We start from the raw sequence: 23,404 nt of genomic DNA, 5'->3' as shown, positions 1-23,404 counted from the left end.
CATCCCGGTCTAAGGTGTACTGTGACAACTCATTCATTGTGTAAGTGAGAGGCTGTTCCCGGCAGCGTGAGCGTCAAAGCGTGAGTGAATTTGAGTAGACTCACTCAATGAAGCATTTAATAAAGACAAACAGTTTTCTACGTTATTCTTGTTTAAAAATAATTCCCACTATGAGGGCGGCATGGTGGGACAGTGCGTAGCACATCCACCTCACAGTTCTGGGATCATGGGTGCAATTCTGGCTCCGGCCTTCCTGTGTGGAGTTTTCATGTTCTTCCCATGCCTGTGTGGGTTTTCTCCAGGTTCCTGCCACATCCCCAAAAACCGTGCATGGTATGCTGATTGACCACTCCAGATTGCCCGAAGGTGTGAGTGTGTGCGTGAATGGTTGTTTGTCTATATGTTTCCCTGTGACCGGCTGGCAACCTTTTCAGGGTGTACCCTGCATTCTGCCTAGAGTTAACTTTGATAAGCTTCAGCACCCGCGCGAGGATAAGCAATTCAGAAGATGAATGAATGAAGGAATTATATGAATGTCATGGAGAGTTGTTAAAAGTATGGCTTTAAAGGTAATGCAATGAAAAATGTAGGTGCGCTTACATTTGTGCTGGTGTACCCTAAAGGGAAGCACGGACAGAAAGACTTGTATTTTTTAAAAGATAGACATTATTATGTTTTAAACTAATTTGAAATTAAAACCCCTCCTGGTGCTTTCGTTTTTATACAATTTGTAAAATTAATTTAACTAGTAGGTCGCCATTGTTGTTGACGTCGCAGGGCAGTGACGTCACTGGGTTATGCTGCGGGGCTTCCAGAGTGAGGCTCTCGCGACATAAACATGTCATCTGTTCAGCCCTTTCAATTTGAACACGAAAGGAACATTAATGTGCATGACAACACTGTTGATATTTCAAAAAACGAGCAGCAAAAAAGCAAAATGAATAGGAAAGACGGGATTAGACGAGACGAGAGTAGGACAAAACCGGTGTTCTGCCAAAATGTGGTACACACACTAAAGATGCCTTATCAAAATATTTAAACATAGTAATATCAAATAAGGGTGATTTAAATACGCTACGTGACTCACAAGCTACTTTAAAGTGCCTGCGATAGCATACAAAAAATCTTAAATAGCATTATTATGTGAACTACAATCATATTTTGAGACGATTCGACTATATACAACAATTTGGCAAAGCACAGATGACAAGAAATTAGTCTTTTCTTCTGCCGTTTAACCCTGCTTGTCATTATAGCGCTCTAGCGTCCTTAGCTGGAGGATGACGTCGGCAGGGTCATGATTTCATCTGATTTAGAATTCTGCCCATTGAAGGGGAATCATTCAGAAAGAGGGAAATGCGATGAAGAGAGTCATTGTTGCAATCTCTCCAATATTTTTACAGGATATTCTTTGTATCAAAGTATTTTCCCAATTGCTAAATAAATGGTATGGTCATGACAAATAACAGTCTTGTGCTAAATGGAATATGAAATATTCAAAATGCATTTATTCAGTACAACATGGCAAAATTACTCCATAATGGTCAAAACTATCGACTTCTAGCACCTCCCAAACAATATTTTATGCCCCAGGAGTTAGTCTGGCTTTTGTCATTTCCCTGCCCCGGCTTCGGAGAGCGTAAACAAACCAGGAGGCGTGACAGCTAGCTGATATGCTAACCCAAACCGAGCGGCGTTTCAAAGCCTTATTCTCGCCTTTCGAAGCGAAAAATCATACAGCGGCGGCGGGGTTGTCGATTGTCTTCAATGATCAGCAACTCCTCCAGCGGCGAGCAAGTTACAGTTCATTGTTCTCCTGCTGCGGGCAGGAGAGCTCGTTTGCCGGGGAAGCTGCTGGAGAATGACCGCCGGAAAAACCAGCCGACGTCAGGGGAGCGCATAGCTGCCCGAGCCCAACCCGAGGATAGTGGTCAATTGCCCTGCACACGAAGAGGGCAGAGGGGGCTGGAAGTCTAGACGATATGGAAAACCGCACAAGCATAGGCCTAGTATAGCGCTCTCCCGGCGGGCACTCAAAGAGGACCGATGGGGGTGTGCGACACCATTGTCAGCCACATCATGAAAGCCACTTCCGTATTCAAGCGTTTGCAATGATCTCAATATTTGACATAAAACAAAACACGATGTTTACTCAGATCCTCATAAGTCCAATGGTCCCACAGTTGTCGGACTTGTTTTGGCCAATCTCGGGGTGGGGGTTTTTGAAACACAAAAAGGCTCACACGCCTCTTCCTGATTCAGCAACAAAATCCTGCAGCACATTTGGCTGGCGTGATGCAAAAAATAAACGAATTAAACCAAAAAAAAAAAGCTGAATCTGCAGTCCATCTGCATGCTATAAAAGCAATGCTGTATTGTGAGATGCGGACCAGGGTGACGTCACATTCTCACTCCTCCTCAAAACAGGAAGTTATTCATTTTCATGGCGCGGGATTAAACATATTGAATATATAAATCGAACGCTTCCACACACATCCAAGCAGTCCATTTCATTCAGGAGCATAAAATACCGCGTTAAATATGAAATAAACATGCATTTTGCTGTCATAGGCAATTTAAAGCTACCGGTAGAAAACACAATGCTTAAACACATGCAAAAAGTATTCTGAGAACAATGAAAAGGTAATAAAATACTCAATTTCATCTCATAATCATCTCACGACAGTGATAGACTACGTCATCAACCCAAGTGTCCGGTGCAGGCATAAAACATGGCGCCCTCTGTAGGTCAAAACATGTACTAAATATTATACATTTTTAAATCAATGGCAATATTTTATGTGTTTCTAATAACATATTTTAGTAAAAGAGAACAATTGTGGCTTATTACAGCCTGCAAGCCTTTAAGTCCAAGGTTCCCTTTAAGAAAAAGGTTAGGAGCAACCAGAGCAACCAATGCAAAAAGGAGGTGTGGAGCCTTGGCAATATATATCGCATGTTAATTTTTTTCTATCATTCAGGCCAATCTCAAACAGAGCTTTTCAAGTTATCTGGTGAAAATTCTTCTGGTTTTAATATCACTATACTGTATATCACAACCCCCAAAAATCGCAATGATGGCGTTTTCCATTATTGGTCAGGCCTACCTCAGAGTACAAGAAAAATCGGATGTGACCTTGCACAGCAGAAATAAGCGATCACTCTAAATAATGCGTAGAATTTAAAAATGCAATCTCATGTAATGTGTAAATCATTTCCCTCCACTCGTCTGCCGTTTCCGTGCGAGCGTCAGGAAGTATCCTGACAAGTGGGAATGTTTCCGGAATGATTGGTACGTCCCAATAAGTGTCAGGCGACCTCGAATGTCCCGCGGCTCGTCCTTGTCCCAACAGCGGCTTTTGTATGTTTTTACTGGCCGTGTCGAAATATGCAGCGCCTCCGCCTCTCGCTCCCGACAATCCGTCCGGGGCTTTTCCTCCAGTTGGACGCATCCCGGACATCCCGGGCCATGCACCACAAGTGGCGGGCTGCAAGTGTTTCCTTTAACGGGAAGTGTCGTATTTGCGAGCGTGAGGTGACGGGACCGTTCTCCTGCCAAGCATGTGCTAATTTACACTGTACGCTAAACCATGCCATTGGAAGCATGCTGGAGACCAGTGCATACTGTATGATTGCCCTTACTTAAGTTTTACTGAGGAGTCTCCATTCCAAGGGTATACAAACAACTGGAGTTAATTCAACTTTATCTCTCCCACCGTCATATTTCCAGTGCGGTTGGCTTCCTCTCGCTCGGCGAGTGCCTTCAGGAAGTTGTCCCGGACGTCATATCCTGAGCTTGCTAGTGCCCTGGAAAAAAATAGTGACCAAGTTTTTTAAACGAATTTAACAATTGTAATATTATTTTTTACATTTGTCTAATGGTAACTAATATTAGAATGATACTATGTCATTTTACATTTTTCTTTAGTTTTATCAATTATAATAAGATTATTGACATAATATTTTTGGTGTAACAGTTGTTACACAGTTAGCAATTAAGAATGTTGAAATTATTGTACAGATTTATTATTGCTTGAGTTTGATCGAGGAACAGATTATTTAAATCACCATTCAAATTGGGGGGGGGGGGTGCAGATAGTAAATGGTATATCACAAGAATTAAAACTGTTGATGACAAAGTAATATTTTCAACTTTTAATACATTGACTGTAAAATAAATGAACAGCATTTTCAAAGTAATGCTTATAAATATATATGTTTTGCTTTCTCGAGTGTGGTCCACAAAAGTACATCGGTGGATGAAGTACTCACTTTTTTTTACTTAAGTACAAGTATCTAAGAAAAAAAAATACTCAACTAAAAGTACAAAAGTACTTGCTTTAAAATTTACTAGTAAAAAGTAAAGGTATTTTTCCCTATGCAAAAATGTAATAAATGTATATATGTACACTATGTACACATATACGGTTGTGGTCAAAAGTTTACATACACTTGTGAAGAACATAATGTCATGGCTCTCTTGAGTTTCCAGTTATTTCTACAACTCTGATTTTTCTCTGATAAAGTGATTGGAACAGATACCGTAATTTTCGCACTATAAGGCGCACATGACTATAAGCCACCACCCACCAAATTTGACTCGAAAACGGCATTTGTTCATAGATAAGCCGCACTGGACTATAAGCTGCAGCTGTCCTCACTGTATTATGGGATACTGACACCAAAAGATATTAACCGGTAACACTTCATTAGACAGCGGCATCATATGACGGTCAGAAGACCAAATGAACCACTATGAAGCTTTTAACCAATTGGCTGCAAAGCTTCATTGCTTCAAGAGGCTTCATTTGGCCATCACTGCTCCCTTGGGGGAGAGAGTAAACCTTTTATGCCATCTGCTGTCAACACTGTTGTTGGTCAACATGCCTTCTAGCATGCATTGCAGCGCAACAGATGTAAATAGCAATCAAAATTCATGTTCTGTGCTAATTATTCAGTTACTGTTCCTGTTGTTTGATTAATTGCTAGTTACGGTATTTGGTAACGCTTTATTTGACAGTGGCACAATACGACTGTCATTAGACAATTAGAGATAATTATGACATAACACTGTCAAGAGTATTAACAAATAGTTATAACAGTTATCATTCAGTTTTATTCGGCATATGATCTCACTTTTGAATGGATGTAAAAGATCCGAGCTGGACATAAATGGAGTTGGTAACATAATTTGCTGGATGACACTTAATGACATCTGTCATAAGCATTCAGTAATGCCCATGATAGTGTCGTGTCATAATTATGATGGTCTTATGACTGTCTTATGACGCCGCTGTCAAATAAAGTGTTACCAAATACCATAACAAGCAATTAATGAAACAACTGGAACAGTAAATGAATAAATAATTAGTACAGAACATGAATATTTATTGTTACTTACATCTGTAGTGCTGCAATGCATGCTGAATTTTGATTGTTACTTACAACTGTAGCGCTGCAATGCATGCTAGGAGGCATGTGTTGCCTAGCAACACAAATAAATCAACAAATAAGCCGCGCTGGACTATAAGCCGCAGGATTCAAAATGGAAGAAAAAAGTAGCGGCTTATAGTCCGGAAATTACGGTACTTCTTTGTCACAAAAACATTCATGAAGTTTGGTTCTTTTATGACTTTATTATGGGTGAACAGAAAAAAGTGATCAAATCTGCTGGGTCAAAAATATACATACAGCAGTGCTAATATTTGGTAACATGTCCCTTGGCCATTTTCACTTCAATTAGGCGCTTTTGGTAGCCATCCACAAGCTTCTGGTTGAATCTTTGACCACTCCTCTTGACAGAATTGGTGCAGTTCAGTTAAATTTGATGGCTTTCTGACATGGACTTCTTTCTTCAGCATTGTCCACAAGTTCAAGTCAGGACTTTCGGTAGGCCATTCGAAAACCTTCATTCTAGCCTGATTTAGCCATTCCATTACCACTTTTGATGTGTGTTTGGGGTCATTGTCCTGTTGGAACACCCAACTGCTCCCAAGACCCAATCTTCGGGCTGATGACGTTAGGTTATCTTGAAGAATTTGAAGGTAATCCTCCTTCTTCATTATCCCATTTACTCTCTGTAAAGCACCAGTTCCATTGGCAGCAAAACAGCCCCACAGCATAATACTACCACCACTGTGCTTGACGGTAGGCATGGTGTACTTGGGGTTAAAGGCCTCACCTTTTCTGCTCCAAACATATTGCTGGGCATTGTGGCCAAACAGCTCGATTTTTGTTTCGTCTGACCACAGAACTTTCCTCCAGAAGGTCTTATCTTTGTCCATGTGATCAGCAGCAAACTTCAGTCGAGCCTTAAGGTGCCGCTTTTGGAGCAGGGGCTTCCTTCTTGCACGGCAGCCTCTCAGTCCATGGAGATGCAAAACACGCTTGACTGTGGACACTGACACCTGTGTTCCAGCGGCTTCTAATTCTTGGCAGATCTGCTTTTTTGTGATTCTCGGTTGAATCTTCACCCTCCTGACCAATTTTCTCTCAGCAGCAGGTGATAGCTTGCGTTTTCTTCCTGATCGTGGCAGTGACAAAACAGTGCCATGCACTTTATACTTACAAACAATTGTTTGCACTGTTGCTCTTGGGACCTGCAGCTGCTTTGAAATGGCTCCAAGTGACTTTCCTGACTTGTTCAAGTCAATGATTGTTCAAGTCAATAATCACTCACAAAAAATTGCTAATTCGTGTTGCTGTATGTATATTTTTGACCCAGCAGATTTGATCACTTTTTCTGTTAACCCATAATAAAGTCATAAAAGAACCAAACTTCATGAATGTTTTTTGTGACAAAGTAGTATCTGTTCCAATCACTCTATCGGAGAAAAATCAGAGTTGTAGAAATAACATGGAAACTCAAGAGAGCCATGACATTATGTTCTTCACAAGTGTATGTAAACTTTTGACCACAACTGTATATACCTTACATACATACATGCTGTACATACAGAGATCTGAGTCAATATTCAAAGAAAAAAAAAAGAAAATTAAATGACTGCTCAGTTTTTTCTTTTTAACTGGGCAGAATAGAAAAACAAGCAATAAAATTGACTGCAGTGTGAACAGATCTTAACAAGCTCAAAAACTACAAAACTTAGCTTAACGGCGGATTGCAAGCAGCTATCAGATGTACTGTCACTTAATGTACTAGAGTGTGTTTTTTTTTTTAATTTGTCAATGTCTTGTTCACCTGCCTAATCTTGCTTGTACTCATGTTGCTGCCTATAGTGGTCAGGTATGGTATAGTTGCACGTGGCTTATCCATTGCGCCGGAGGTATTAAAACAAAACTATCAATTCACAATGAGAAAAAAAGAAATAAGCAAAAGTAACGTGTAATGCAGGCGACAATTTGAAAAGTAGTGGAGTAAAAAGTACAGATACCTGTTGTCAAATGTAGTGAGATTAAAGTATAAAGTCTCACATCATATTTGTACTCAAGTAAAAAAACATACACAAAAATGTACTTACGACAGTAACGAAGTACTTTTACTTTGTTACATTCCACCACTGCCAAAGTAAAACTGTACTGTATTTTAGGATGGTAGATACAAACATACACTACTAAAGCACAGAACCCTAAAATCAATGCATTTGGAGGTTTAAAAGAATTTTTTTGAAAAATGAATTCTGAGTAAACGTTTTGGATTTTGGGGACGCCAATTGAGATTTTGGCCAATAATACTGAAGAGGAACAAAAATAGTTCCCTCCACCTTGTTTCTTCCCGCTGCCCCAACCAAAATAATGTTAAAAAAATGTTGGAATTGTAATGAGATTCATTTGTGTTGTTTTGAAGTGTGCTGGGAGTCTCAGACTGGTTGAAAAAAAAAAAGAAAAAGAAAAAAAGTGCAGGGGCAGCACATAGTTGCAGACTGCAGGCGTACTCCATCTTGTTGCGGGTCACACAGGGGTGGGAGGGGTGCGCCGGGTGGTGCTCCAGCGGCCCCAAAGTAAACACAGGTGTTGAGGAGGCAAGGTGGTGTGGGGGCCCAATCGAGGTGGAGGGGTTACCCAGTTACCCACAAACGCACACATACTTAGAAAGTCACGGCCAGTGAACAGCACTCGAGCAAAACACTCTCTCATTCTTCAACTCTTTTTTTTAGCGCCGTGTTGTTGTTATTAGCATTATTAGCAGCTAACGACTTGCTAATTAGGTTGCGCCACCATGCCGTCAAAGCAGATGGCCCGTGAAATTATTACAAGAGTGGAGGAAAAAAGAAGTGAAGTCAATTGAATTGAGCACCATACCATCTGCTAGAGTTCACAACTGTGCAGGTGCTGTTCAGCATGAGGTCTAGTAGTATCACCAGTAAACCTTCTAAAGTATTGTACAGTGTTAGAACTTTTGACAAAGAGGACGACAACCTTTCCGTTGTCTGTGAATGACCTAATCCTAGTCTGAAAACCTAATTCGGACTCCAACAAGTTATAAACCCTTGACTAATCAGGAAACATAAACGTTTAAATTGAAAACCTGAGTGGAAAATCTCTTTTCAAAATCAAGAGTGCATATTAGCTACAACTGTATTACTCAATTTGTATAATTCTGGACATCAACTGTTATCTTAGGAGAGTGAAAAATGTTATTTTGATTCCAATATAGTACAGAATAAACAGTAAGTCTAATGTTAAATGTACCTGACAAATAATTTCGGTTGTTTGCCGAGGATAGTGTAACATGGCATCGGAATTAGCTAATTTAAACTAAATTCACAATGTAGGCCAATTGGGATTTCTGATGCAATGTAAAACAAGGATGTTTGATGATTGATTAATTGATGATTAATCAGATGATTAAACGATTGATCAATTAATCACATAAATTTAACTTGAGGTTGTTGTAGGCATGTTGTAAGTAACAATCAAGACTAAATGAACGACTATTTCCTTCAAATATAACATTTTATTACAGCTTCCTGAGTTAACTGTATTGCAGTCTACAATTGTATTGTTTTAAGTACATAAAACTTGTTAAAGGTTTTAATAAAGGTTCTAAGTATAAAACGTAAAAAGAACATCTCAGGACACAAATCAGACAAAATTCCTCTTCATTTATTCATTCATTGACTCATTTATTTTCTTTAAACAAACTGAACAACAAAATCAAATAAAAAGAAGGCAGACTGTAATGAATCGGTTTTCTTTATCAAACAGTTGTTCATAAATACATTCCAAATCCAGTTTCAAAGCACACTCTCCTGTATGACAATTTACAATTTGATTTGGAGTTTGTGTTGAAAGGAGACTAAGCTGTCAAATGAATGGTTTCTTTCTAAAAAGAAATGAAACAACTTTCTTATCTGATAATAACTCAAGTGCTAATATGCTTCTGCAAAACACAATACACACACAACACAATGGACACTTAAGACACTAATTAGCATAATCGGCAACTAGCTTAGTGTTTCATGCTAAGTAGTAATGTCTCATCAACAAAGAATACAAACACTACAACTGGCTTCATTTACTCACCTCTGGCGGAGGCAAACTGGATTTAACAACACAAAACAAAATGTAAGTCTTGACACTATGTTATGACAATATTATTTATTCAGCAACCAACCCAACAGCAGCAGCAGAAGTTTCAGTGGTGAATTATCCCTCTCTTGGTCAAATCACTGGCGCGCACGTGCAGCCTCACATTACACACAAACAAGGACCCAAACGGGACTGCTCATAGCGGCCGGCAAAAATCGATGATCAAATTAGTTGGCAACTAATTTATTAATCGATTTTAATCGATTTTATCCATTAGTTGTTGCAGCTTTATACTCGGGAGGGTATAAATATATAAGAAATTATGGTACTGTACAATGTGGCATACACTGCTGGTCAAAAGTATTGGCACCCCTGCAATTCTGTCAGCTAATGCTCAATTTCTCCCAGAAAATGATTGAGATTACAAATGCTTTGGTAGTGATATCTTCATTGATTTTGCTTGCAATGAAAAAACACAAAAAAGAATGGGGGAAAAAAATTAAATCATTATCATTTTACACAAAAGTTAAAAAATGGTCCAGACAAAACTATTGGCACCCTTTGAAAAATCATGTGATGCTTCTCTAATTTGTGTAATTAACAGCACATGTTACTTACCTGTGGCACACAACAGGTGGTGGCAATAACTAAATCACACTTACAGCCAGTTAAAATGGATTAAGGTTGACTCAACCTCTGTCCTGTTTCCTTGTGTGTACCACACTCAGCATGGAGTAAAGAAAGAAGATCAAAGAACTGTCTGAGGACTTGAGACGCAAAATTGTGAGGAAGCATGGGCAATCTCATGTCCATCTCCAAAGACCTCAATGTTCCTGTGTCTACCGTGCGCAGTGTCATCAATAAGTGTAATGGCACTGTGGCTAACCTCCCTCGATGTGGATGGAAAAGAAAACTGATGAGACATTTCAACGAAAGATTGTGTGGATGGTGGACAAACAACCTTGACTAACATCCAAACATTTCTTTTGCGGCCCATTACCAGATGCGCTAGCCAATGCGGCAGTTGGGGACCCCTGCCATCTGAAAATAGCAGTTTGGAGAAGGCACCCTTCAAATCTCAGAGACCTGGAGTGGTTGGCCAAAGAAGAATGGTCTAAAATTCCAGCAGTGCATTGTAAAAACTCATTGATGGATAACGGAAGTGGTTGTTCGCAGTTATTTTGTCTAAAGGTTGTGCTACCAAGTATTAAGCTGAGGGTGCCAATACTTTTGTCCAGCCCATTTTTGGAGATTTTTTTTTTTCTTTTGTGTTTTTACATTGCAAGCAAAATAAATGAAAATATTACTCCCAAAACATCTGTGATTGCAATCATTTTCTGGGAGAAATTGAGCATTATCTGACAGAATTGCAGGGGTGCCAATACTTTTGGCCAGCAGTGTAAGTGTCGTCCATTTTGCCTCAACACCAACAACATAACAGAAGCCTGCCAGATTTGAAGTCAGACTTTCAAGCGTAACACTGACAAAGTGACATCGCGTCACGTAAAAGTTGAGGCTGTGCCACAGATGTTATCTTTGCGGTTTTGCTCCTAACCTTGTTATCTAGCGACGCATGTGATTTCAATTAGTCTGATCAAAAAAAAAATTTTTTTTTCTTCCTTTTTTATTGGTGGCAACCACTCCCCTCAAAAAGCTTGCCTCCAAACGCCAACACTTTAAAACCAATAAAACAACAAGGTGGCAATAATTACACACAGCATCCATCAGTCAAGTACCATCGGGAGCACATGAAGTGGTTGAGAGCCGCTCGTCCGTTATAAAGATGTGGAAACCGCTTCCTGCCCTTCATCCAGACCACTGAGCCCGGAGCAGGGGTGCGGGGGTTGTGGGATTTTGGATTCTGATGATTTAGGAGGCAGGAGGATTTCAAAGTCATAAAAATAATCCCTGCTAAATCACTACAGAAAACGAGGGGGAGAAAATGGTGAAGGACAAGTGGAAACATGACAGAACCCTGAAGAAATACAGCTGGAACAATCTTGGGGAACATTCAACACGGTACTGTCAATCTCGAAATACTGCTCTGGAAGCTTCGACCGATTTTCAAACTATGCTATGGGATTGTGGTGAAACATCTCAAATTGAGCCCTATGGAATTTATTCTAGGACACAGTTTGGATTTTGTGTCAGTGATGTAATGATTACAAGTTGAGCTCTGAATAAAAGGTACTTTACATTACAGAAGGGCATGTTTTACTGCCACTTCTCTCCACACCCTCTCACATACTTTTTTTGACTAACATCTTACAGCTTTATACCATGTGATAAATGCTACCCACTCTGTTGCCTCAAGGTTATCTAAGTCCCAAGAACCCAGTGAAAACCAACCAAAGACCCTGCCATCCCAGACTCAAAACTAGGGGTCGACATATATAGAGGCCGGTCGATATATCGGGCCAGATTTTTTTCCAACAACGGCCATCGGTCGATTAACAACACAATAAGCAGGTAAAAAGGATTTTGATCAGGCATCTGTGTGAGCAACTGTAGCCGCTGCTGACTGACAGTAGGACCCCAGAAGGACTCGGCAGCAGCTTGAAGGCTGCTACAGTAAGGATAAGATCAACTATCCAAACAAGCAACCCAATCAATGAGGAAATAAAACAAACCAATTCACCAATCAAAAAACATCTTGTCAGTCTCATCAAACCTGTTAGTTACCGGTATATCAATCACAAATGTGATGTCAGTATAATCAGCTGCTGTTTTCATTCCTTCATTGCTCCAGCTAATCATGTGCAGCAGGCACTGTGTCTTCATGTGACCATGTTTACTTTACATGACAAATGTTGGTGAACAAAAAAAAAAACAGGAATTTTTTAGGTGGATGTAAAGAAAACGAAACATGGACAAATACACATGCATGCGGTTTGGACTCTTGAGGGTCCCATGATGGAAACCTTAAAGAGCGTACGACACGAGAAAAAAAGTCTTAAATGGCATTATTATGTGAATTAGAATCATATTTTGAGACGATTCGACTATATACAACAATTTAGCAAAGCACAGATGACGAGAAATTAGTCTTTTAATCTACCGGTTAGCCACGCCTACCATTATAGGGCTTTAGCGTCCCCAACAGGTGGATGACGTCAGCGGTAGACTGGGCTCATCGGTTTTACTATTCAGCCCATTGAGGGGGAATTATTGAGAACGAGGAAAACGCGACGAAGAGGGCCGCAAAATGTCATGGTTTCAGACTCTCTACTCCAATATATTTACAGGATATTCTTTTTATCCAAGTATTTTTCCCCAATAGCTATATAAATGGCTTGAGAAGGACCAGTCAGCCCGTCAAGGGGGAACTATTCACAACGAGGAAAACGCGACGAAGAGAGCGGCAAAACGTCATTGTTTCTGTCTCTTTACTTCAATATTTCTACAGGATATTCTTTTTATCCAAGTATTTTCCCCAATTGCTAAATAAATGGCATGGTCATGACAAATAACAGTCTTGTGCTGAATGGAATATGAAATAATAAAAATGCATTTATTCAGGACGACATGGCAAAATTACTCCATAATGGTCAAAACTGTCGACTTCACCTTTACTGTCGCACCTCCCGAACGATATTTTATGACACCTAAATCGGACATATGTCCTTTCCCTTCCCCGGCTTCGGAGAATGTAAACAAACCAGAAGGCGTGACAGCTAGCCGACATGCTAACCCGAACCGAGTGATGTTTCAAAGTCTTCGAAGCGGAAAATCACACATAACTATCCTGGATTATTTGACATGACGACCCGGTTGTCGATTGTCTCTGCGGATCGGCAAACCGCCCGGCGGAGAGCAATTTACAGTTCGTTCCCCGGAGGAGGGTGGCTGGAGTTGTTGTGCAGCTAACGTGCTGCTGCTAATGACCATTTGGAGAGCTTTTTACATGCCTATCAATGATCAAACGTATGTAGTCCTTCATTTAAAGGAAGTTTGTAGTGTTTACTTTGTAATCGCTGCATTCTTATTTGACATAATACAAAACAAGATGTTTACTCACTTCCTCGTAAGTCCAATGGTCCCACAGTAAATATCCACGGTGAATGGGAACCTTTGAAACTCCAAAAAGGCGCATACGCCTCTCCCTCATACAGAATGATTTTTCTGCTGCCGTTTGGCTGGTGTGATGCGAAAAATAAACGTATTAATCCGCAAAATCAGCTGAATCCTTCGTCCTCATACACAACAGTACACTGTCGCGTGAAGAGGACGTCTTCTACCATACACGTCACAGCGCCCTCCTCCTCAATGCCATACCGAAGCCGGAAGTCACTCATTTTCATGGCGCGGGATTCAAAAAACTAAATAAAAATAGCAATCGCTTCCACACACATCCAAGCGGCCCATATCATTCAGGGGCATAAAATACCGTGTGTATTAAGAAATAAACATGCTTTTTCGTGTCACAGGCACTTTAAATGATCAGACACATAAGATGGTTTAAAATTAGTTATCAATCAATCAATACTGCAATTCCGAGATGGTCGGTAACTTTGAAACCTTGACTGAAACCCTAAATAAACATATCCCAGACCAAAAATTGGAAAACAGTACTTTTAAACCCTAACCCTTGTTTATCCAAGGTTTGAATACCCAACACAATAACACCCTAAGCCAAGCCTTGCTTGAAACTTTCAAACTCACTCAGGTATGAAACAATAAACAGGTAGTCCCCGGAGTTCCGTTCCTACGCATACACTGTCCTCGCCAAGACGTCGTAGCTAAGTTGTAGCTAGACAACGAGCTAAGCTCTGAAATGACGATGTCAGACATCCATGTGGTTTGCTGACTTTATTCAGCTGCTCATGACATCAACACTTGCAGAATGTAACTAAAATGAAATTATATCAGTTTCATCTTCAATAACAGCAATTCAAATTGGCGTTTATAACTACCTGCTGATACAACAATGAAAATCCACACAAACGATTACCACGTATCAGTTAGCATCCGCACATCATCAAAAACAATCACATAAACTCGCCGCAAGTATTTGACTACAATTGAAAATGCACAATAAACGGTACAAAAAGTGTTAGATACAGGTGTTGCCTCTATGGATCCTTCACAGGCAACAAATGTGTACGCAGGCTTGCAGCTCTCTCTCTCTCACTCGGCGGTGCGACTTCTTCGTGGGAGCAAATGCGCTATTCCTCGTGTGTGCGTGCGCTGTTCTTCGTGTGCGCAAATAGGATCTTTTTCGTGTGTACATGCGCTCTTACTCGTGAGTGGAGGTACTAAATAAAATAATAAATAAATAGAAGCATGCATCACAAAAGTCAACCTCATGAAAAAAAAACAAAAAAACAAAACTGGAGACATAATGGCGATAAAAAGTCAGATACATTGTAACCTGGGGACTACTGTATTGAAATTGATCATTTCATTAAAAAAATAATTTAATGCACCGATGCACCTTATTTCAGTTTCAGTTTATTCACATATTATGGTACACACAAGAACATGGTCATATATTCTCGATCAATATTGGTTAATCATGGCATGACATTCCCTTTAGCGCAGCACCATCTGGTGGATGTATAACTCAACCCCAACCCCTACTACTACTGCGCCTTAAAATGTGATGAGCCCTATATATGAAAGAAGTGTTTTAAAATAGGCCATTCATTGAAGGTGCGCCTTATACTCTGATGCGCCTAATAGTGCAGAAAGTACGGTAATTTGAATCCTGATTTAAGAGTTCTAATTTAATCTGCATTTGAAAAACCCTAATCCTGATTTGAAGCCTTAATAAAAGATCTTAAATCTGACCATAGACTTCAAAATTATATTGACAGGCCACCAATGTGCCACGCCTTCAAGCAGGGCGCTGTACCACACTCCGCTTCGCAGTCGGTCAATCAATTAATCAATCAATCAATCAATCAATCAATCAATCAATCAATCAATCAATCAATCAATCAATCAAATTTATTCATATAGACCTTTACAAAACCTGAAAGGCCCTCAAAGTGCTTTACAACAAAACATGGCTCAAGATAAATAAAAGTCAGGAAAATATTATACAATCACATTTTAAAAAATAAAACAAGAAATAAAACAAAAAATTAAACCGAGACGGCGCATCGCGATAAAAGTCCAGCAAATAAAACAATAAAACCGATAAATTCAAAGACATTAAAAAAACCCTTAGGCAAATAAAACCAGGCTATCCTAATCTGTGTGAAAGGCGAGTCTAAAAAGTTGTGTTTTTAGCCGATAATTAAAAAGCCCTACATCCGTGGTGGTGCGGATTTCGGGGGGAAGGCTTTTCCGCAGCCTGGGGGCAGCAACCGCAAAGGATCGGTCTCCCCTAAGTTTTGACCTCGAGTCGGAACATCTAAAAGAAGCTGGCCGGTCGAGCGAAGAGTCCTGCCAGAGTTACGAAAAGTTAAAATTTCCCATAAATAAGATGGAGCCTGGCCATTAATAGAATTAAAAACAAACAGTAAAAGTTTGAAATCAATTCTAAAATGAACTGGAAGCCAGTGGAGTGATGATAGCAGGGTCACAGTTATTCTAAAACACATGCAGCGATCCAGCGCAGGATTTAGGTAGAAAAAGTACGAAAACTGCCCCACATACAAACAGGATTGTCTCAGGGGTGATTTGTTCGAGGATTCAAGGTAATTATTATATTTTTCATACGATGCATGCATTTTGAAACCTGAAAAAAATCAATGGGAGAAATTAACCGCTATAGCATTGGCATCCTACATCGCAATATTTACATTAAAAAAAATGCTAACGGCCAGTTTTTTTTTTTCTTTTAACCATGAATCGAGAACATTTTACGCCCATACCTATAAAAAATTGAGGGATTTAAGCATTTATTCAAAAGAAGTGTCATTGTAAAAAGCTCTATGTGGTGCTAAGGCGGCGCCACTTTGGCTAAAAGACTAGCATCACATTCGATATTTAAGTAAAATAAATGCTAACTGCCCGGTTTTTTGCTTTTAACCAAGAATCGAGACTGTTTAACGTTCATATCTATGAGGAATTCAGGGATTTATTCACAAGAATTTTCAACGTAAAAAGCTCTTTGTCTGTGTTTCCACTCAGTCAACTTTGACGGACATCGGTCCCCTATTAATTGGCCCAGTGCCCCGCATCCTGTCAATCCATAATGAAGTTGGCTAACTTGTTGGCTCGTCGTTGCTGCTGTTCGACTTCTATGTAACAATGGAGGCACCGGACAATCACAAACATACAATTGTTTACAGTGAGTTGTCTCGAGACATGATTATCTGATCACATGTAGGAGGCTGCAGTTAGACTAGATTTCCATTACCCAGCAAAAAAAAAACTGCCGGAGAAGTAAGACGAAATGTCAGTCACGCTAGGTGGTCTCCAGGTTGAATGTGCCTGAATAAAAAGTCAGTGGTATTTATTTAATTCTGTCTCCATTTCAAGCTCACATCCCAAGTCAGAACAGTGGATTCCCGTTGCACCCCTTCTCTCTCCTTCTTTTTTTTTTTTTTTTGCTAACCAAATAAGCGCACAACGACGACTAAGCATCCTTTTCATTCCCTGCTATTGAATTTCACTGCACTGGAAGCTTCTTTGTTTTGTCTTTTTTTCCCCTTCTTCTTCCTCCTTTCTTTTGCATGCTAGAAAAAAAATCTGCATCGTCCTTGAGAGAAGAGGCGAGCCGGGCCAACGGCGGGGCAACGTCTCCACTCCCCCGCGTATTTTATTACCACAGGTGCAGGGGTAAAAAGAGGGAGGGAGGAGGGGGTGCTCACGCATTGATCAGATGCACGCTACGGGCCGGCTTAATTGAAAACAGCTCTATTTATACACCTGCAGGCACTAAAGGTCTCCGGGAGAGCACGACGGACTGAAAGGGAGGAGGAGGAGGGCTAGGAAAAAAACAGTGACAGAATGGTGAGAAAAGACACCAGACTGGAAGGTGAAAGACGTTCCCCGAACAGCAGGGCGGAGGAGGAGGGGGGAGGTTTGGGCTTTGGTGTTCACAGGTGCAAAACGCTTTACGACAACAACAACGTGGACATGCAGATCCATCAGGAAAAAGTTGTCTTTGTGTTGGAGTGGTTAGTGATCCACTTGGCAGGTGCTACCAGGGAGCTTTGCTGAATGAACAATGAAAAAAAACCCAGCAGTAATTCCTGAAAACCACCACCTTGCACGACAGAGATACAACGAACAAATGCTCAAGATTTGTAGCAGTGGCCAATGCGAACATTATTTTCCATTGTACATTAGCAATAAACTTGCTGCGCTTATCTTTAGGTTGTTTCACAGCCAAGTAGAAATGGAGTTGCGACATTCTCTGATCTTGCTGCGGGTGGTCACGTGGTTCATGTAGGCCTGAATAGTTCCAAGCACAAGCAGCGCTGTAACTGTTTTCTATGGAACTGACAGCGGCTATTGTGACATTTATGGTAAAAATGGATCAAATCACAATTGTAACTACTTGTTTGATTATGTGAATGTACTATAATAGATTAGTAAACGGTAGTTTTAACATTTGGAGTGGTAAGATGACTAGTGAAAACTATGGTGGCCCGGAATTACAAAATACAAGCGCGAATCAAAAAACAAACGCCAATCAAAAAAACTAAACGGCAAATCACGTAACAAAAAAACAAATAAAAAAACACAAAGGTAAATCACATAAAAAACAATTCAGAAAACACGACAAATTAAAAAACACAACCGCAAACCAAATAATAATAAAAAAAAAAAATATGCAGAAAACACAACGACAAATCCAAAAATGAAATTACATTAAGGAACCAGAAGAAGTAGGTCCCAGTCAAAAAGTACACTCATCGCTGAATGGATGAATCTACCGTCAACGGTAGATACTGATAAACTAGGAAGTTATTCCGCGTCTGGTGTCGTATTTGAAAATGAGCATTACCAAAGATGTAAACGTGGATTCTACTATAAATCCTTCCATACATCTTCAACCGCTTTGAATATTTTTATTTAGAACATACGTATGAAGTAAAATATGCCAACGTCGCAATGGTGTATTAGTGCGACTTTCCTATTGATGCGTTCGATCTGCCAACTCAGTCAATGAAGCATTTAATAAAGACAAGCATTTTTCTACATTATTCTTGTTTAAAAATAATTCACATTATGAAGGCGGCACGGTGGGACAGTAACATTCTTAAAACTTTTTGTTTAAAAAAAAACCATTTTTTTTCGGTATCTGATTGGGACTTGGTATCGGCACAGGCCCGGCGGCATGGGCGGGCATTAGGGGGCCGGGCCCGCCATGAGAGACTGCTGTGCCCGCCCTAGATCGATTAGACTGTACTGTGTAATTTTTTTTTTCTTTAATCTTCCACAAAAACACCCACATGGAGAGGACCAACCCTCTATTGCAGTGTTTTTCAACCGATTGTGCCGCCACCGTGAGAGATCGTCAGGTGTGCCGCGAGAAATTATCCAATGTCGCTTTTTTTTTAACATTGTCGGGCAAAGTTGCAGTTGGAACGAAGGAGTAGGCAAAAAGTTCTCGGTTTTGTGCAGATGAGCGAGGCATATCTCGAGTTCCGTTTAAGAACTGCTCGGATTTCTAGCCATCAGCCACCTTGCTCTCCACAACAATGTGAACCCCAGCACGTCTACTGTTCATCCTTTGACTAGTTAAGTGTCGATATACACAAAAGTGTCCTTTCCATTTTATCCATATATGACGACCGTCAATCCTCTCTCTGTGTTTTATTCCAACACATTATCGAGGACAGCAAGGTGGGTGATGGCTAGAAATCCGAGCAGTTCTTGAACGCGACACTAGCAGCTCTCTAGCGCCATGGCGCCATACAAGCTTAAACGTCATCTCCAAATGAAAGCTCATCGCTTCAGAACAAGTCGATGGACTATTTTGTTCGCCTTCGTGAAAACACAGAGAAATGGGCAACTTTTTTGAGAAAAACTACAAAGGTAAATAAGAAAGCCCTGAAAGCCAGTTACTTTGTTGCTAAATCCAAAAAGTCCCAAACTGTGGCAGAGACGTTAATACTACTTACCTGCAAAGCCATTGTCAGCGAGATGACCAGCCCTGATGTGCTTAAAGACATTGCTCAAGTCCCCCTGTCTGATAATTCAGTTATCAGAGTAATTAAGTTTTTCCAGCCTAACTGCAAAAAAAAAATTAAACAAAACAGAGAGACACTGAGAGCTGTTGACGAAGATTCCTGCCAGTTTTTTGGCCTTGTGTTAATCTTAACAGGCTCAAGTTTCACACTGAGTAAGTATAAATACTGAGAAATTATTTTAAATAATTAAATGTACTGTGCAGAAAGTAATTTTGGAACATTTTGGTGTGGTGTGCCGCGAGATTTTTTCCAATGTAAAAACGTCCCGTGACTCAGAAAAGGTTGAAAAACACTGCTTTATTCATCCTATCTTGATCTGTAGTCATTCAATTCAACCAATCTGAGGAGCGAATGAAGGCAATTTCTAGGCAATCACTGATAAGGGGGGCAGGCCGAGTAGCCGGCCATTGGGTACTGCGACTGGATAGGGATTGCTTCGGTTACAGAAATGGCAATTGAGCGGCTCCTTCGTTGCCAATTCTAATTGGAATGGCCATCCGTGTTTTTTCAAGAAACTAAAGATGAACTCAAGCCATGACAAAGACGCGGCCGAAAGTCAACATTAAGGGATAGCGCTGCCACCTCCTGCAGTTTCACTGACTGACACCATCATCAGAAAATATAACAGGTGAAAACGCCACTGTTCAGGCTAAATTTACATTGAAGTGTGCCCCCCCCACAAAAAATGTACTGCCCCCCCTGAAATTTCTTTGTGCAGCCGGGTCTGCATCGGCAGATTCTCAAAATCAGGGGTGATCCAGACTCGGGTGCAAAAATATGCGATCAGGACATCACTAGTATAGGGTTTGGGCATCTTTTGAATTTGAATGGTTCAGATTCCGACTCCACGTTTCGATTTCGGTTCCAAACGATTCTTGATTCCGATTTTTTTTAAAAGGCAGGGTAAAACAAATTGCATAGTTTATTTCCTAACTTCTCGAGTATTTTTTAAATTATATGAATTTTCAATTAACTTTGGTATGAATTTCTCACTGGGCTATTTTTAACTTGTATATAAATATCAGTCTTTTAACTTCAAAATAATGAATTTTCTTTCCACAGGAGTGCACTTTCACAAAGATGTTTCTTTTTCAAAAGCTCACGGAGAGAACAGTAACACATATTCTTTTGCCTATGCTTTAGATTGTCTTATGCTGCAGGCATTTATTGTACTGCATCATTTGTTTTAGGTGGTATTTCTACAAGTTAGTTAGGGGCTGACGGGGAGTGTTCTGTCCCTTGAACTTAAGTTGACTACTTACTGTTTTATTTCTATTGAAACTGACACATTGTTCATCCGTCCACAAGATATCACTGTTGTAACTCCAGGTGCCTTACTGGAAGCAGCAGGAAAAAAGAACTTATTACTTTAGTTGGAAAAGAATCCTTGAGGTTTACAGACGCTACACACCTCCTCAGCGCTACACATAGTTAAGGAACCTTTGATAAAACAAAATCTGTAAGTTTGCACGTTTTAACAGAGGGTCTGATATCATTTCGGTGTGTTTATTCTGTTACTTTGTTGTCATTTATATGAAGCAAAAAAACATGTTTTTGTGCTAAGCTAAATTAGCCACTTCATTTGATTTGATCATAACGGAGCTAGTCTTCATGAGGCTCCTTCTTCATGGTGTTCGGCAGCTATTTTTTCCGGTCGGCGGTCAGGACATCAAAACTTAGAATCAAAATTTAAGAATTTGAACGGTTCCCGTAGAACCGGAGTGTTACTCCCGGATCCCATCGATGCTTGATACTCAACCCTACCTAGTATACACTACACATTCTGGCACAAAGCTTTAAACTCGATATACTCATCTATGTATATACATACATCGGCCAAGATAAGAACATTAAGTTTAGTTTTCAAGCAGCGGTCCTCAATTTTTTTTCTCTCCAATTGATGTGTAGCACTGTAAATGGAAAAAGAACTAATCCACAGTGAGACCAAGCAGTGTGCATCCGTCTTTATCTGGTTCAATGAAAACTGTTGGGACACAGTGTCATGACACTGAAGGGAGCGATGCGGTGGCTGGCTTTGTACAAATGGCGTGAAAGGCTAATTGATGCTTAAAATGCAGCTGTAAACCATCGCGCTGATTAAAGAAGCAATAAATTGACTTCCTGTGACTAGCATGAGCATCTGGAGCTTCATCAGCCTGATTACAGTCACGGACCAGACGAAATGCATCGTGGGGGACTTTAACGTCGACTCACACGAACACAGACAACGAAGACAACTGTTGCTGTGATAAGACTCTTAGGACTCTGTAAATAAAGGACCTTAATTTGGATTTGTCGTGACTAGGATTTGAGTACATCTGATTGCGATGATTGATGAGAAGGCAGGTGTAGGCAATAAGGGAAAATTAGTCACAGGCCCTCAGTGGCTTTTGATGTTCACTGGCCCCACTATCAAAACCACTGGCCCATGTCAACGGGTCAGTTAGGCTAGGTTCTTACCGCCGTTCTTAATGCAAAATTCCACTTTTTTCTCATATCTGTTTTTTGGTGTGCCCGTTCAGACTGCCATTGTCCATTGAGCCAGTTCAAGTGTCACGCATGCGCACTAATTCACAGCCCGAGACGCGCTGAGCAAACTGACCCGCATGCACAGGCGCATCAAAACAAATGACTCCACATGTATTGATCGTAATAGAAGTCTTTCTGGGCAGGCTCTCTGGGAACACGTCACAGGCAGTACAGTACTGTGGTACTCTGTGCAAAGCGTCAGTTGTTTTGAACACACGCCAATTGGTCCCGTGAAAAATATCGAAAATCTGACATTTTAATGAATTTATAAAACCACGCCGGTCGCGCTGGTCAGGATGTGATATGTCCGGTGAAGAAATCTGACCTTCTAGCCAGACCGCCGGAATCACGCCAGCCAAACTACCGGACCCGCGCTGGCGCAGCTCCAACGACCCGGGCCTGCGAGACTCCGGCAATCTGGCCAGAAGGCCAAACTCCGTGCGTTCACCTTAGTCTTAACCCTTTATACAGACTCAATTTTGAAAGTTTTGAAGAAGGTTCACCGAAAACAAGTTGACAATTTATTCAGGTCAACAGCTATCAAAACAGCAAGTCGAAACAGAAACACTCAGGCGGGGAGGAAAGGTCCCCCTATCATGCGTCAACAAAAGGTTCCCAAGAAGAATGACCACAATTAGTTAAACATTCAGTCTTTTGAAGGCTCTCGCGTGGCGGGCAGGAAGAAGGGTGTGTTTAGGATTATTGTCTGTTTGTGGATTGGACAGGAAGCTTCGGGAGTTACTGTTGTCCGGACAACGAGGGTTGTGGATTTTGCCACCTCAGCGTCAATGAGGCTCTTGCAGTCTTGTCGTCCTGTTATCAGTGGATATTGGTGGTTAATCTGGTGTTCCTTGTGTTGGGAAAGAACGTCCCGCCATTTGTTCTGGACTGTCCAGGAGAACTGATTGCGAGAGTTGGTGCGACAGTTGCATGACGCACACACTGGGCTTCCGTGATAAAAAGGCTTATGCCCTATATTCTGCTTGTTTTCCTTAAACTATGGTATAAGTCCTATTTGTTTTATATTGGGTGTGTTAGAGTAATATAAACAGTCAAACAGTAAATGCAAGAAACGATACTATTCCCTGATTGATTATATTAAGTGTGTTAGAATAATGCAAAGAGTTACGAGACGGTGCCTACGGGAAAAGGTACCACTGTATGTATTTTCAATGCCCACCAAGTATTTGTGGAATTCGCTATTCGTTATCAGGCCCGGACCGATTCCCCCACTATTCGTGGCAGGTGACAATATGAAAAAAATATATATATTTTTTCTTTTTTTAATGAAA

General features: G+C 40.6%; 1 protein-coding gene across 1 annotated transcript in view; it reads right to left on the bottom strand.

Moving 5' to 3' along the window:
• cfap299 (cilia and flagella associated protein 299) overlaps positions 1-23,404 on the bottom strand; it is a 173,696-nt gene that overhangs the window by 145,927 nt on the left and 4,365 nt on the right. Inside the window, exon 3 of the mRNA XM_057831321.1 lies at positions 3,717-3,807. Within this exon, the coding sequence (XP_057687304.1) occupies positions 3,717-3,807 (91 nt within the window). The remainder of the gene's footprint in view (positions 1-3,716; positions 3,808-23,404) is intronic.

Source organism: Corythoichthys intestinalis, chromosome 3, assembly GCF_030265065.1.
Source record: "Corythoichthys intestinalis isolate RoL2023-P3 chromosome 3, ASM3026506v1, whole genome shotgun sequence".
In the NCBI taxonomy this organism is placed as follows: Eukaryota; Metazoa; Chordata; class Actinopteri; order Syngnathiformes; family Syngnathidae; genus Corythoichthys; species Corythoichthys intestinalis.
The sequence above is the reverse complement of the archived record's forward strand: the minus strand, read 5'-3'. Positions and strand labels throughout refer to the sequence as shown.